Below are 17,149 nucleotides of genomic sequence, written 5' to 3'. Positions count from 1 at the left end.
CAATCAATCAATAACAACATTAACCAGACTCTCATTGTGTCTATTCTGCTAACGTTAACGTTACCTCTCGTGTCTATTCTACTAGCATTAACGTTACCTCTCGTGTCTATTCTGCTAACGTTAACATTACCTCTCGTTGTGTCTATTCTACTAGCGTTAACGTTACCTCTCGTGTCTATAGGGAGGTGTAGTCTGACGTCACTGGTTATTCCACCCGTATAGGGATTTAGCATTGGGAAAATGGATTATCAACTATTGTAACAATTCTGTCGCATGAACATTGGCAAGCTTTCCATTTTTGCACAAAATGAGTTCCCTTCTACCACTAACATTATTGTTTAAGCATTTTTGGTTGAAATAAAGGTAGTTATATAAGGTTTTTAATTGGTCGTAAAAAAAATAACTACAATTACCAGTAGGCAGCCTGTTGTTCAGTAGCCAGTAGGCAGCCTGTTAGGCTGTCGCCAAACAACGTCACGGCAAGCTGATATCAAGCTAGCTAGCTAGCTAACGTTAAGATTACCTAGCTAAACGTACTAGACGTTAGCAATGTCTACTGTCGTGAACCATTTTAAATTGGGGCATGTAGAGGAGTTTCGGGAACGAGTAAAATGTGCAGGTCCTCTTCTCAGACCTGTGGGGCAAGCACTGCACACGCAAGCACTGCACACGCATTAGGCCGGCTAGCAAGCTAGCTAGCTACAGGGCCCATTGATACCACGATAGCTAACTAACGTTACAAGCTCAAAAACCTTATAACTACTACTACTGTCGTGTCCATAAGTTTCCTGGCAGAATACTTTGTTAGTGAGGACAAAGGTATACAAAGAGGAGAGAACCATTTTAAATCGGGGCATGTTAGGAGTTTCGGGAATGCCGGCTAGCAAGCTAGCTAGCTACTAACGTCATGTAAAAAACAATATAAACTATACACAATATGTACAATGAAACAATGATTTAAATTAGTATTTACAGTGATTTAATATGCAGCGAAATAACGTTATACAATTTAAATTATAAATACAAATGTGGTTGTGGCTTTTACAAATAGTGGTTAGCTTTAGAGATAAATGGCTATGATCACCGGAGCACTAGTTGTTTGCAAGTGTAGCTGTACAATGAGCTGTAGACCAGCCTGTAACACTAGTGTTGGGTGAAACAGATACTAGCCACAGATTCAGGGTCAGTTATTTTCCCATTGTACGAATTGTTAAGCTTATGGAATGTAAGGGAAATCTGATCCTAGGTCTGTGACTGACTACAGGCAGGAGGCAGGCTATGCTGTGGTGACGTCAGTCAGCAGCGCCAAATAGCAGTGTAGTTTCCCAGCGAACGAAAACATAAACGTTGTTATTTTGCTACCTTTACGATTAATTTGCGAATATTTTCATGTTGAGCTATAGATTGTGGATAAATACGCACAGAAAGGTACACCATGCCAACGTTAATGCTTTATTTATCTAAAACGAGCCGATTTAGAAATAGTCAATGGGGAAATACATTAAGTGGAACAGAGGGTGGAACAGGAAAAAACGAAAATGACGTAACCACTACACCTCCCTATTCTGCTAACGTTAACGTTACCTCTCGTGTCTATTCTACTAACGTTAGCATTAGGTAATAACCGGTTTAAAATGGATGATGATGATTACCTCACGTTGTGTCTATTCTACTAGCATTAACGTTACTAGTACAAACAATCAATAGCGAGCTAACTATTATAATGGTAAAACGCAATCACATTAGCACGTAAGCTAACAACAAGCTTAAGAAATCAGCTATCTTTTTGTGAGACTAAACTCTCCGCTCTTGGTGGTAAATTGTGTTGATGTTGGTTTGTTTCATCAATAAATGAGGCAGAATACACAGTGAATGTATCCTTTTTTGTTTATTGCACTTGTTCCTGCTGCAAACAAATAATGAATCATACGCGAGGCTAAATAAAGATGGCGGTGTTGTGTTTTGTGCAGGACGCTCCAACGTGTGACGCTTCTCTCTTCTGACCAATCAGTGGTCTGCAGTGTTTCACGTCACTTTTCTGGTATCGCTTCTACTCGCTTGGAACCTCGACAAAGCAGGTACTAAAAAGTACCCGGTACCAGGTACCATCCGCAAATTTTGGCAATGGAAAACCCAAAAGGCAGAGTAGAGTAGAGTAGAGTCGAGTAGGTACCATGCAGTGGAAAAGGGGCAAAATTGTAAAGCGCTTTGGATAAAAGCTGTTATATAAATGTTATATAAATGACCATTTAATGTCCTCATCCAGGGAAACGCGTGGTGCATATGAAGAAATTCCCCCTGGAGGGAGAGAATGATGGGAAGGAGGCCTCTCTTTATATCGTGCCAGTCAGTGTCAAAGGTACGTTGATAGAACTGTTATTAAATAGATTGAATAGATCTCATTCAGTGTTGTTGAAGCTATATGCATCTTACCAACTGTCATTATTAGGGATGCACCAGTATATCGGCACACAATTGCTGTTCGCTTAATTAATCGGGAGAATAACATTTTTAGCACTGGCATTTTTGTCACCTTTTTACTGGGAATCGGTTGGGGTTCCCAAACTTTTCAGGCCGCGACCCCCAAATAACGGTGTCAGAGAGCCGCGACCCCCACTATTATACGAGGTAAATATTATATATATATTTTTTTAATTATATATATATATATATTTTTTTTTTATATAAATGGAAATGTATGGTTGAAACATGCAAACGTTCAAACGCACACACACTAATAAGCATTGGAGGCTTTTAACCAGGGCCGGACTGGGGAAATCATTCAGGCCAGGAAATATAGTGCAAAATATAGCCCCAGTCAGGCCACTTTTTAAGCAGGGGGTCTGGGGGCCCTGCTTAAATTTCCTGCATTCTGGTGCAGGCATTTTTTTTATTTGTACCCTTTAAATGCCAGTGTTTGTGATGGCATCACAAATTATTGTTAAAAAACAGGCTAGCATATGTATGATTAGCAACAACACATTTATGGATTTTCAGTTTTTTTGTAATTTGTAAAAAAAATACAATCTTTTATTCAACTTCAGCCCTGATCATAACACCACATATTCATTTTATAATTCTAACCCTTTAAATGCCAGTGTGTGTGATGGCATATATTTGCAATATATCAAATGCAAAGTAGATTTTTCTGGGGGGGATTATTACAGGCTAGCATGTGTCAATGATTAGCAGTTTTTTGTAAGGGTCCCGCCTCCACCAATCACATGCGGCTCCCTTTGTGTGTGTGAGAGCAAGAGAGAGAGAGATAGTTCTCCAACTTGTGTGAGTTGCAGTGATCTCCTGGTTGTTCCCCACCTAGGTTATCTAACTATTGCGCTGCTGCAACTAGAAACACTGTCCTGGCCTGCTTCTAAGTTCAGTGGCCTGACTGCGACCCCGACTTTGGGAACCCCTGGCTTAACACATCCAGTGCCGTTCACGAGAATTCTCATTTCTGTGGCCCAACGGTTCAGTGCCAGAAATGAAGATTCTCGTTTCTGGGTCATTATTTCTTTTATTCGCTATTTCCATTCATAATCCATCGAGGCAGCCTGTGCCTGTCCTGAATGGGTCTGAGATAGCAAACGTCCAATACCGCCGCCTAACGCCTTGTGGCCGGTATTGCACATCCTTGGAATCTCTCTGGCTCAGCCTGTACGTCGATCTAAAAACTCTGGTCCGGGTTTTCCTAGTCGGGGAGGAGTAACGTTTATAACACATGAATTGGGGAGAATCAAGCACCGCCGATTCATGTTCATTGCTGGATTACGTTGGCAACACGATCGACATCAATACTTGGAATGGCGATCAGATAATTGGAATATTCTTTTTGCAGTACATCCTACTAGTCAAGGTAAGGGCTATATGGTATCAATCTTGCATTGATCCGAGCATGCCTTCGTTGTGATCCGAAAGTGTTATTGTAACGTTACTCCACAACGTATGCCGTTGGTGACGATCGAAGCATAGAAACCACCCCCCCACCCTTTCACATGATGAAACATAATACCGATAATATAGCATTGATTTCAGATTGATTGTTGATCCAGGCGAGGAATGGCACGGTTTCTAGTGAAATGCAAGCAGCGTTTCCTGGGATTACACAGAATTACTAAGAAGGTCTTAGACTGCGGGGTCCCGCAAGGGAGCTGCCTAGGACCACTCCTACACGCCATCTTCACGACTTACCATCAGTTCTGTGTAAAGCAACTGTACAAATGTATGCCGATGATTCCACATTGTACTATGCTGCAAAAACTGTCAGTGAACTGGACAATGTTTTATCAGCTGAGTTAAATATGGTGTTTGATTGGATAAAACGGAATAAGTTGTTACTAAACATCTCGAAAACCAAATCAATTATCTTTGGTTTGAGTCATAAACTGTCATCTATACCAAAAATGAGTTTGAACTTGTCTGAGGAACCCATAGAACAGGTAAATAAAGTAAAATTACTGGGCATAATAATTGATAGCCAGCTGTCATGGGCAGAACACATTGATACTATAGTGAAGAAGATGGGGAGTGGTATCTCCATGGTGAGGAAATGTCTTTCTTATGTCCCTACATACATTGTGGGACAGGTGGCGAAATCTTTAATTTGATGTCACCTGGATTATTGTGCACCTGGATTATTGTATGGTCCTCTGCATCCAAAGGTCAACTAAAGAAATTGCAAACTGCCCAGAACAGAGCTGCAAGGTTAGTCTTACATTGTTCCATGAGAACAAACACTATCACTATGCACTGTCAACTCTCATGGTTAACGGTAGAGAATAGGCTGGTTTTCAACACGGTTACAGTTTTAAGGAACACTGTCTTTTTGTCTCAACCTGTTTTCTTATACAAACAAATTGTCAGATGCAGTCAGGTTCATTCTTATTTTACTAGGTCAGCCGATGATGGACAGATTATGTTACCACGTCCAAAATCAAATGCTTTAAAGAGGACGGTTGTTTATCGTGCCATCAATCATTGGAATAACTGCCCACTGAACATAAGTAAATTGAATAGCAAAGTGTCTTTCAAATACCACCTGAGAATGCACTACTTAAATATGTGAGCAAAATATTCTGATGTTTATAATGATGTCTACAATGTTTTACTGTTTTTAGATTATCATTGTTAATTAAGTGAATTGTGATTGTCATATGTATCTCATGTATTGTTATGTTTTGTGTTTTGTGTTGTCTTTCTGTGTGGACCCCAGGAAGACTAGCTCGCCACTTAGGTGGCAGCTAATGGGGATCATTTTAAACAATAAACAATACTCTAAAACTATACTCATATTCACCACAGTATAAAACGGGACTGTATGGATGAATCTTTTTTTTCTTTTTCACAAATTGAACGATAGATACTCGATGTCAAATGGGCAATAGTTTTATATCCATAGCTATGATATTTAATATAGTTTTAGCACTGCAAACACCGGCATGTATCCCCATTCATTAAAGTGCTGGCACACACGGTCAAACGGCCCACAGCGACCTCTGGCGCTGAATGTGTTAAAGGTAGAATATAATGTATACTGCCGTCCTCGAGCGCCTCTCTTGGTATTGCACTTTTTTTCTCTTTAAATTTTTTTTATTAAAGGTGCTATAGATAACATTCAGACACTAGATGTCACACTAGAGCACCAGCATGTCATTTATTCAATCAGGTGCATTCCACGTGGGGAAATGGGAAGTAGGGAGAGGATAAATGCATGCAACGTATAAACAACAACATTTCGGACCTGCAAATATTTTTTGATGAATTAATTCATCAAAACATTTTTGGGGGGAAAAGCAATACTTTTATTCCGCACCTTTCTAAAAGCTATGTGAGCCTACAGAGTTCGGTACCCAACCCTACTCATGATACAACTTGATTATGAAGATAGACATGTATGAAAAGCTTCACCAGCTTTATGTTTTGTGTCTGCATGCATTATTCAAAAACAGTGCATCCCTAGTTTATATATGTCAATGTCATTTCTGTGTACTGTATAATAATAATAATAATAATAATAATAATAATAACTAATAATCTCTCTCTCTCTATCAATTAACAGACAACAGCAAGCCTAGCTACAGCGCAGGGAGCCCCAGTTTCTACTGCTTTCAGGATATAATGAGAGTCTGCAGCGAGACCAGTGCTCACTTCTCCTCCATCACCTCCAAGATGCTCCTGGCCTTAGACAAGTAAGCATACTATCTACTAGGGCTTACCTCAACTAGTCGACTAATCGATCGAAAGGAGCCGTAGTCGACTGCCAACCTCTTAGTCTAATGCAAATTATATATATATATATATATATATATATATAATTTTTTTTATTTTTATTTTTTTATCATTCTTTCCAAAAGCAAAGAGGTCTAGAAGCGTGGCTAACGAGGCTAACTGCCTAAGAAAACGGGCACAGAGGCACTGAAAGAGGATTTCACCTATTTAATGAAAGTCAAGGTAGGCCGTGCTATCACCTATCTAATGAACACACTAGACAAATATTAAGATATATCCATCAGTGGACCAATTGCATGCTTTCGCAGGGGACCAGAAGCCTTCCAAATGGAATGATACAAAAATAATATATATATTTTTTTGCATTCGGGGGGTAGTCGACTATCGGCTCATTTTGGCCAATCAAAGTCGACTATACAAATCCTTAGTCAGGGACAGGCCTACTATCTACAAGATGATCCTGTCCTTAGACAAGTAGCCATACTATCTACAAGATGATCCTGGCCTTAGACAAGTAAGCATACTATCTACAACAGCGGTTCTCAACAGGGGTGCCGCGGCACCCTGGGGTGCCTCAGAGAGCTGCCAGGGGTGCCTTGAGATTTAAATTCTTTTTATTCTTTTTTTTTTTTTTATTCTTTTTGGATTACAGAAAATTATCACTAAAGTGCTATCTGTTGCAGCTGCACTGTTTTCCATGAAAATACCATATCTGACACAGAAAAGGAAAAGGATCACCAAGTTACTCTGGATAAAAATAAACTTTACAGACAACATTGAGACAAAGCTTCCTGACACATCTCCATCCAAACTCTTGGAAGAACTCATTGAAATCTCATCTGATACCACCTGGAGAGCTCGTTTCAGAGTGTTGTGCTGAGTACCAAGTATCTCATGATGCAGCAGTTAAGGTGTTGATACCATTCAGCACCACATATCTGTGTGAAGCTGGCTTTTCATCTATGACAGCTCTGAAAACAAAATATAGGGCCAAGTTGAGCCTTGAGGATGACATGCGTGTTGCCTTGTCAAAGATCTCCCCACGTATTGACCGTATTATTAGCCAGCAGCAGCAGACCTCGCATTGAGCTAGAAATGTCCACTGAGTGAACAAGTGCTTATTTTCTGTATTTATTTATATTTTTTGAGAAATGGTAACTTGGTGATCCTTTTCTGTGAAATGGTCACACTTATCCAAATATGCTATTTTTATGGAAAAGATTGCAGCTGCAACAGATAGCACTTTAGTGATAATTTTCTGTAATTTTATTTAAAGAAATATGCTATTTGATTTACTACTACAAGCAGTGTAATGTCAACAGTACTAAGCCATTTAGCCCTATTCCCCGTACCTGGTTCAACTAAGTCGATCAAAAGTCCCATTATTCAGATTCAACTAACCCGATGTTTGAATCCGGGATTTCCATGTTCCTCGAACGCTGATTCAGTCTCGTTCATTCGAACCAGACTTGATACCCAGGATAAGTGCTCACGGCCGCTTCAGTTGAAAAGACAGCAGGTGTCGATCGCAGAAATCCTGATTTTCTAACGGCATTGATTGATTGATTGATTTAAAACTTTATTAACAAGATTGCAGAATGGGTACAATACAGTACGGCTCAATAGCCTCGCCGACAAGTTAAATGCATAATCTATAGGCATATTTTAAGTCCCTCATTACCCCAATCAATCAGATTATATTTATTTAAATGTAACTGCTGGCAATAGGCTTAATGGAATGAATAATCGAATGAGATCTTGCTAGCGAAAATAATTATTTCAACTCTTTCAGAATAAGTATACAAAAACAAGCCCAAAGATAAAGAGTATCTAATTGATACGAATTAATAGATACTTATGAGGATATCTGTACTGTATGCGCTTAGGTATCATGTAATATAATAAATACATCGTTCCTAAAGTTTTCAGGCCGCGACCCCCGAAATAACGGTGTCAGAGAGCCGCGACCCCCACTATTATATAGAGGTGGTTGAAACATGCAAACGTTCACACGCACACATATGCATTGGAGGCTTTTAACACGTACAATAACTACACAAAATAACACAATAATCAAACAACCATAAAATGAATACATATAGCGTGTTTCATTTAGAAGGCTATAATGTTCAACTCACCTAATGAGATGGATGGGCATAGTCTGGGTTTAATTTTGGAGACAGCGCCTCGGAGATCATCCTCCACATTCATTCAGACGTGATCTGTACTTATTTTTTATATAAGTCAGTGCAGATAATGTTTTTTTCGAATAGGTAGGTATAGCTGTGCGTATTCCCCCTCAATTGATATCTAGTCGGCATCGGAGGTGGGCAGCGATCTGGGACGCATTCTCCATCAGAAACACGCGCGCCTCATCCCGCAGCTCAAACAGGTGTCGTGCAGTATAGGAAATCCATAGGCTGAATATGATTTATTATCAGAATTTTAGGTCTATTATTTTACATTTCAAAAGCATTTATTTTACCAGTTTAATGTATTTTAATTGTTTTTAATTATAGGCCTATTTCACACATTCTATGAAATCAATACATTCTGGAAATCATCTCGCGAATATATTATTCAGAATGGTATAATGGGATCAAAGAGCACCTACGGGAGGCTGCAATTCGAAACTGGCCCCCGTAAATGTCCAAACACCCCCTCCCACCCACCCACCCACCCCCTCCCAATGTACAGTTTCCTCCCCCTCGTATATATATTTTCTGTTAGGATCTCTGTTTAACAGTACTGTATATTTGCATATCTTGTATGTCACAAATGTAACAGTACTGTATATCTGTATGTCATGTATGTCATAAATGTCATGATATATCTGTATATCTGTATGTCATGTATGTCATAAATGTCATTATGAATTGAAAATGGGGGACCCTGATGTAAACAAGACGAAAGGCTTTCTCTGGGTCTGCATCCCCTTAACAATTGTGTGTATTGAGCCGTACTGTATTGTACCCCATTCTGCAATCTGTAAATTTCCAATCAATCAATCAATCAATCTCTGAGGAAGGGAGCTGCCATTTTGTTCCGAGGAAGTGGCCAGCTTATATCCAGCTAACTCAACTAAACCTGCTCTGGAGCAGGTTCAAACTTTTCGATCTGTTGCCATAGCGACTTAGAAAATCCGACGTCGGGGAACGGAAATGTCTGGCTTAAGTCAAGCTATGCTGAAAATTATCCAGCTAACTCAGTTAGCCAGGTACGGGGAATAGGGACCTGTTAATAATGCATTATATAGCCTGCATATACACACAAATGTGTTTCCCGGTTTCTTAAATAAACATTATTTTGAAAGCAAGCACTTTTGTCATCATTGTAGCAAAAAAGACAGGACCGGAAAAGTCTTTATCATATGTAGGGGTGCCCTGGAATATTTTATTGAACACAGGGGTGCCTTGGCAGCAGAAAGGTTGAGAACCCCTGATCTACAAGATCATCCTGGCCTTAGACAAGTAAGCATACTATCTACTAGTGGTGGGGGAAATATCGATACAGTATAGTATCGCGATACTTTGCGTGGCGATACTGTATCGATACAAGGACGCCAAGTATTGATATTTTATTATGCAAATTATTTGAAAATATTTTATAAAACTTTTTTATAAAATTTTTGTATAAGGAAGTTGTATTGTTCATTTCAATACCTGTAATAGTACAGTAATCCACACATGCACACACACACACACACACACACACGCACGCACGCACGCACATGTGTGCATTCAGTTAAGTTGGAATATGACTGTAATACAAACAGTTCAGTTTGTCAGGTACATGCGACACAGATTACAGTGTTGACATCTGTCTGCTTGAGAAAATCCCATTTGCTGCAATAAAAATTATTGAAGTGAGATGAACAGACTGAAAACTTTATTTTATTAGATAAAACATGTTGACAAAGTTTTAATTTGCAGTTGAAAAAAGGTAATAAATCGCAATATATCGCAATATTAATATCGCAATACTCAGCATATCGCAATATATTTTGAATCGCAATACTGTGACTTAAGTATCGTGATAATATTGTATTGTGAGGCCTCTGGTGATTCCCACCCCTACTATCTACAAGATGATCCTGGCCTTAGACAAGTAAGCATACTATCTACAAGAGGCTCCTGGCCTTAGACAAGTAAGCATTGATTGATTGAAAACTTTATTAACAGATTGCAGAATGGGTACAATACAGTACGGCTCAATACAAATAATTGTTAAGGGGATGCAGATCAGAAAAAGACTTTCGTCTTGCATACTATCTACAAGATGATCCTGGCCTTAGACAAGTAAGCATACTATCTACAAGAGCAGGGGTGGGCAATTAATTTTTACAAGGGGCCACATGAGAAACCTGAACTGTGTTGGAGGGCCGAACCAATGATAACTTGAACCTAATTTTGCTCAATATTCATTATCTCCCATTGTAAAAAGTTGTAAATTATATATTTTGATTAGCTGCTACTGGCAATCAGAAGAATAAACATATACAAATATAGAAGTAATAAACAGTAAAAACTAAAACAATCATTACACCAGTGTTCCATTTTATTTTCAACTTGTTAATCTTCACAAACGCTGAAGAGATGTTTTGCAGTATGTTAAAAGACATGCAATTGATCAACATTATACAAAAAGCAATACATGCTTTTAAAAAGTTTTTGTATGTGTAACTAGGAGGGATATGAGGACTGTGTGTATGTGTAACTAGGAGGGATATGAGGACTGTGTGTATGTGTAACTAGGAGGGATATGAGGACTGTGTGTATGTGTAACTAGGAGGGATATGAGGCCTGTGTGTATGTGAAACTAGGAGGGATATGAGGACTGTGTGTATGTGAAACTAGGAGGGATATGAGGACTGTGTGTATGTGTAACTAGGAGGGATATGAGGACTGTGTGTATGTGAAACTAGGAGGGATATGAGGCCTGTGTGTAACTAGGAGGGATATGAGGACTGTGTGTATGTGAAACTAGGAGGGATATGAGGCCTGTGTGTATGTGTAACTAGGAGGGATATGAGGCCTGTGTGTATGTGTAACTAGGAGGGATATGAGGCCTGTGTGTATGTGTAACTAGGAGGGATATGAGGACTGTGTGTATGTGAAACTAGGAGGGATATGAGGCCTGTGTGTATGTGTAACTTCTACTACTTGTTCATTGAGAGAAATCCAGTCTGGCTTGGGTTTGAACAAGTGCATTGAAATCTGGCTGAATATCTGAGGTGGATATGCAAAGGACATCTGAGAGGTCCCATTTAAGTCCCAACTTGTCCAAACATGCATTTACCTCCGTGAACAAATCTGCAGTTATCCCACGTAAGAGGATGAGCAGCTGGGCAGTGTCACGTACATCGCAGCTCTCATCCAAAGCCGGGAAAAAATAGTCAAAGTTGACCGATCTGTTCTTCAGCTGAAGTTCCAGATTTCCTGCGATGTCCTCAACCCTCCTCGTTACAGTGCGTCGGGAGAGGGGCACGTTCTTAAACGCACCTTTTCTCTCTAGGCATATTAGTGCTGCAGAGTCCAACAAACACTCTTTAATAAACTCTCTGTCAGAAAAACACTTACGTCTTCTTGCAATTTTGTGGGATATGACATAACTTGTCTCGACAGCTGCTTCTCTGGGTGCGCAAAGTTTTGTAAAAAGTCCTTGTTGGTTTTCCTAGCAAAGCATCCGACTCCCTTGCACGCTCTTCATCCGACAAGTTCTTGTATTTGTCTTCATGTTTGGTCACGTAGTGGCGCTTCAAATTGTAGTCTTTAAATACGGCGATCTGTGTGCCACAAACTAAACACACCGCTTTACCTTTGACTTCTGTAAATAAATATTTAGCAGTCCATATCTTGTTAAAAATGCGGCATTCGGTATCAACCTTTCTTTTCTTGGCGTGAGCTGACATTTGGATGGTTAGCTGCAGGACCATCACCTGTCTCTGTTCACGCACGCACGTCATACAGTAGAGTAGATGTATGCACGTGTATGCAAACGTAAAAAAAAAAAGATCAGTTTTCAAAATAAAAGCAACACACTTGTATAGCATCAACGGCATAAATATTTTTTCATTCATGTTCTGATTGACCGCGGGCCGGACACGGATGCCCAAAGGACCGGACGTGGCCCTGCGGGCCGTAAATTGCCCAGGTCTGTACAAGAGGCTCCTGGCCTTGCATTCGTTTGAAAAGTCCGTTTCCTAAGGCCCTAAAGAAAAATTTACCAATTGGCAACGAGGGGAAGTCCTGAACAACCTGAAGGACAAGTACACTTCGCCAGTGGCTCAGTAGGTAGAGCAGTCGTCTGGTTATCCGGAGGTTCCCGGTTCGATTCCCGCTCCTCCCAGGCAGCATGTCGAAGTGTCTTTGGGCAAGACACTTAACCCCTAATTGCTCCCGATGAGCAGGTTGGCACCTTGCATAGTTGCCTCTGCTGTCGGTGTGTGAATGTGTGAGTGAATGGGTAAAATGTGAGGAACAAATGGTGAAGCGCTTTGGATAAAAGTGCTATATAAATGCAGCCATTTACCATTTACAAGTAGCTGACGGTTCTCTCTCCGTCACCCTCCCCAGGTGGCTGGCGGAACAGCACACCGTGTCTCACGCCATCCCGGCTCTTTTCCGGCCGGCGCCAGTGGAGCGGGTCAAGACCAACGTCAGCAACCCGGCCTACACCAGTGAGGGGAAGCTCAGCGACGAGGGGCTGCACATGGGCTACACTGCCCTGGAGATCAAGAGCAAGATGATGTCGCTGGAGAAAGCCGACATGTGCATCTTCAACCCACTCTATGGCTCCGATCTACAGTACACCAACCGGGTACGGGGACGCCTTGGATCAGTGGTTCTCTGAGTGGGGCCCGCTTGAGGCGGTTCCAGGGAGGGTTCCAAGGGGGGGGGGGGGGGGTCCCTGGAGGAATATAAAATGTTTCTACTGTTACTTGATTCACTAGAAGTGGGTTTTGTGGTAGAACGACTGTTCAGCTTCACTCTCTCCATTGTTATCTCCCCACAATATTATTCTGGACTAAATCATACGGAACAACATAAATCTATTCAAACTGGGTTCCCTGGAGCAGAATGGTATCAAATGTTGGTCCTAAGGTGGCTTTATTTTGGTGGTCCTTGGGTCTCCTTCCTTGGATCACAGCTATCACCATATTCCATCCAGTGTAATTAGGAATGTATTTCTTGGCATTATGCCTCTGAGACACACATGAGGCATATTTGGGGGCGACAGTGGTTTGGGAGGTAGAGCTGGTCGCCTGGTAATCGGAAGGTTCTCGGTTCGATTCCAGCTCCTCTCTGCGGCATCCTTGAGCAAGACACTTAACCCCTAACTGCTCCCAAATGAGCAGGTTGGCACCTTGCTGCCTCCGCCGTCGGTGTGTGAATGTGTGAGTGAATGGGTGTGAGGCATAAATTGTAAAACAATTTGGATAAATTGCTAATAACTAATAAATGTAGTCCTTACATACATGTAGGCATCTCACCAGAGGGGTCAGAGGTCAGGGTCAGCAGGTAGGGCTTCGGTGTCTTGCTCAAGGACACGTCGACAGGAATGTTAATGGTTACATTAGCTGTAATTGGGGATTGAACCTGTAACCTTCCAGTTAGATGAGGGTTTCTCTAATCACCCTGCTGTCTCCAACCCTTCAAATAAAAATCCAATCCATGAAACTGTTTTAATCCTTTCACTACCACACTACCAAAGGGTTAACCCTTTCACTGCGACAATACAGAAGGTTAACCCTGTCCCTGCCACACGACAAAGGGTTAACCTTCTGTAGTGTGGTAGTGAAAGGGCTAAACTTAAGTGTTGTGAGGAACGGTTCAAGATATCTGTGCCTCTTCGAGTACCTCAGGTAATTCCTTTAGATTTTTACCATGACTTCTAATTTTGTCTGCTGCTCTTCTCTGCTAATATTAAATGTGTCCTGCTCTCTGTCCTGGTATTTGGTGCAGGTGGACAAAGTGATCATCAACCCATACTTTGGGCTCGGAGCACCGGACTATTCCAAGATCCAGATCCCCAAACGAGAGAAGTGGCAGCACGGCACCAGCAGTCTGGCGGAGGACAAGTGAGGCATCCTTCTGTTGTTATTGAGTCTCTATACGGTACCAGCAGTAAGTTATATACCAAGTCCCAAAAGAAAAACGCATAAACACATGTAATCATGGCTCTGGAACGCCTCTCTCTCTCTCTCTCTCTCTCTCTCTCTCTATCTAATCTGTCCTTCCAGGGAGCGCCAGTGGGTGGACGACTTCCCCCTCCACCGGAGTGCCTGCGAGGGAGACACAGAGCTGCTCTCTAAGCTCCTGGACAGCGCCTTCTCCGTCAAACAGCTGGACAGTGACCACTGGGCCCCCATCCATTACGCCTGCTGGTCAGTTTAAACGCTGTAGGCTCAGTAGCATCCATTACGCCTGCTGGTCAGTCTAAACGCTGTAGGCTCAGTAGCATCTATTACGCCTGCTGGTCAGTCTAAACGCTGTAGGCTCAGTAGCATCCATTACGCCTGCTGGTCAATCTAAACGCTGTAGGCTCAGTAGCATCCATTACGCCTGCTGGTCAGTCTAAACGCTGTAGGCTCAGTAGCATCCATTACGCCTGCTGGTCAGTCTAAACGCTGTAGGCTCAGTAGCATCCATTACGCCTGCTGGTCAGTCTAAACGCTGTAAGCTCAGTAGCATCCATTACGCCTGCTGGTCAGTCTAAACGCTGTAGGCTCAGTAGCATCCATTACGCCTGCTGGTCAGTCTAAACGCTGTAGGCTCAGTAGCATCCAGTAGCATCACAAACACGGGCCTCTGCATGGTATTGATTAGTATTATTTAGGGATGTCCGATATTATCGTCCGATATTGGCATTAAAATGTAATATCGGAAATGATCGGTATCGGTTTTAAAAAAAATTACTTTATTTTTTTCATTTATTTAACCTTTATTTACCCAGGCAAGCAAGTAAGAACAAATTCTTATTTTATTTATTGTCAAAAGTATGCATAATGTTGTGTTAATTCCACAACAAGAGATATGTAATGTTAATTACCTGAAATTATTCCGTTTTTTGGGGGGGGGGGGGGGGGGACCCTGCATATATCGGTATCGGTTGATATCGGTATCGGAAATAAAAAGTTGGACAATATCGGTATATCGGTATTTCTATATGAATTGAAAATGGGGGACCCTGATGGAAACAAGACAAACGTCTTTCTCAGGTCTGCATCCCCTTAACAATTGTATGTATTGAGCCATACTGTATTGTACCCATTCTGCAATCTGTTAAATAAAGTTTTCATTCATTCATTCATCATTCATCGGATATCAGTAAAAAAGCCAATATCGAACATCCCTAGTATTATTGCTGACGGCACTCCATAAAGTCATAAAGAGGACCATGGGGGGGTTTATGTTTTTTGCAGTGTACGCCTGAGGCCACCTAGAACAGCATTGGTCTGTATGTCTGTATGTCCCCCCTGTCCCCACAAAAGTAGACCAATCACAGCTGGTGATTTCACTGACATCACATGCTGAAAAGTTGACCCTGAGCTGCCTGTCAAGCCATGACAAGAATGAATTTCATTCATGGAAATGAATGGGATACAAGTGTGTCAGACAATCGTTTTGTATGAAACCAAGCTACATTCACCAGCAACACACAGGAGCTTTGCCTTATCCTCTTTAACAATAGAGGTAGATAGAGTTGCCAACTGTCCCGTATTAGTCGCTAAGGAGAGGAGGAGAGGAGAGGAGAGGAGAGGAGAGGAGAGGAGAGGAGAGGAGAGGAGAGGAGAGGAGAGGAGAGGAGAGGAGAGGAGAGGAGAGGAGAGGAGAGGAGTGGAGAGGAGAGGAGAGGAGAGGAGAGGAGAGGAGAGGAGAGGAGAGGAGAGGAGAGGAGAGGAGAGGAGAGGAGTGGAGAGGAGTGGAGAGGAGTGGAGAGGAGAGGAGAGGAGTGGAGAGGAGAGGAGAGGAGAGGAGTGGAGAGGAGAGGAGAGGAGAGGAGAGGAGAGGAGTGGAGAGGGCGCTGCTGTTGTTTCAGAACCATGGACAGCGCTGCTTGTTATGTGAAGTGGTTGCTTGTGTAGGTGCTGGCTGTCCATAACACTGAAATGGAACAGAGGAGATAGATAGACAGCACCCGTCTTAGATCTTTCAAAGCTATTATCACTGTTCTATTCATGTTGTCAGATTCAGCAGCGTGGGTCTTGATAAAACATACACACTGGTACAAGTTTAACGTTTAGGTTGTGTTGCGTCTCTCCAGGCATGGTAAGGTGGAGGTTGTGTTGTGTCTCTCCAGGCATGGTAAGGTGGAGGCGACCAAGCTGCTGCTGGAGAAGGGGAACTGCAACCCCAACCTGCTGAATGGACAGCTCAGCTCCCCCCTGCACTTCTCCGCCAGAGGAGGCCATGTAGAGATAGTCCAACTGCTCCTCCAGCACCCTGAGATAGACCGGGTAAGACAGAACAACATTAACTCATTCTCTGCCACACTGTTTCCGGGATATGGCTATGCGCTGCCACGCATTAAACCAATGGAGTCAGTCACCTTGTTTGCAGGGCTATAACTATATTCTATATTATAGCTATGGATGCAATACTATGGCCCATTTGACATCGAGTATCTATCGTTCAAGATGTGAAAAAGAAATAATTGTTCCATACATTCCCGCTTTATACCGTGGTGAATATAAGTATGGTTTTAGAGTGGTCTAGGATCATTCCTATAATTCTAGTAATAGCCTGCAACGTATATTATACTAAATCCATTTCGGCATTTCGTCCCTACACACGCTACAATAAAAAATTCAAATGCATATTATCAGTATTATGTCCATCATGAATGCATGAAAGGGGGGGGGGGGGTCGTTTCTGATTAATTGATTGTCAATAACGGCATTCGTTAGTACAACAACATACGC

At 41.8% G+C, this 17,149-nt stretch overlaps 1 protein-coding gene across 3 annotated transcripts in view; it reads left to right on the top strand.

Annotated features, from left to right (window-relative positions):
- The window catches only part of krit1 (KRIT1 ankyrin repeat containing), a 60,898-nt gene that overhangs the window by 7,278 nt on the left and 36,471 nt on the right, over positions 1 to 17,149 (top strand). For 2 of the 3 annotated variants that reach the window (XM_084312640.1, XM_084312641.1), the window contains 6 exons: positions 2,267 to 2,359; positions 6,056 to 6,185; positions 12,801 to 13,044; positions 14,190 to 14,305; positions 14,468 to 14,611; positions 16,528 to 16,684. In XM_084312640.1, the coding sequence (XP_084168766.1) occupies positions 2,267 to 2,359; positions 6,056 to 6,185; positions 12,801 to 13,044; positions 14,190 to 14,305; positions 14,468 to 14,611; positions 16,528 to 16,684 (884 nt within the window). Of the gene's footprint in view, positions 1 to 2,266; positions 2,360 to 6,055; positions 6,186 to 10,514; positions 10,524 to 12,800; positions 13,045 to 14,189; positions 14,306 to 14,467; positions 14,612 to 16,527; positions 16,685 to 17,149 lie in introns of those variants that run through there. The other variant, XM_084312642.1, reaches the window with a different exon arrangement.

The sequence above is a fragment of the Notolepis coatsorum genome, assembly GCF_963971535.1.
Source record: "Notolepis coatsorum genome assembly, chromosome: 4".
NCBI classification, from domain to species: Eukaryota; Metazoa; Chordata; class Actinopteri; order Aulopiformes; family Paralepididae; genus Notolepis; species Notolepis coatsorum.
This window is presented reverse-complemented; position numbering and strand designations above follow the sequence as displayed.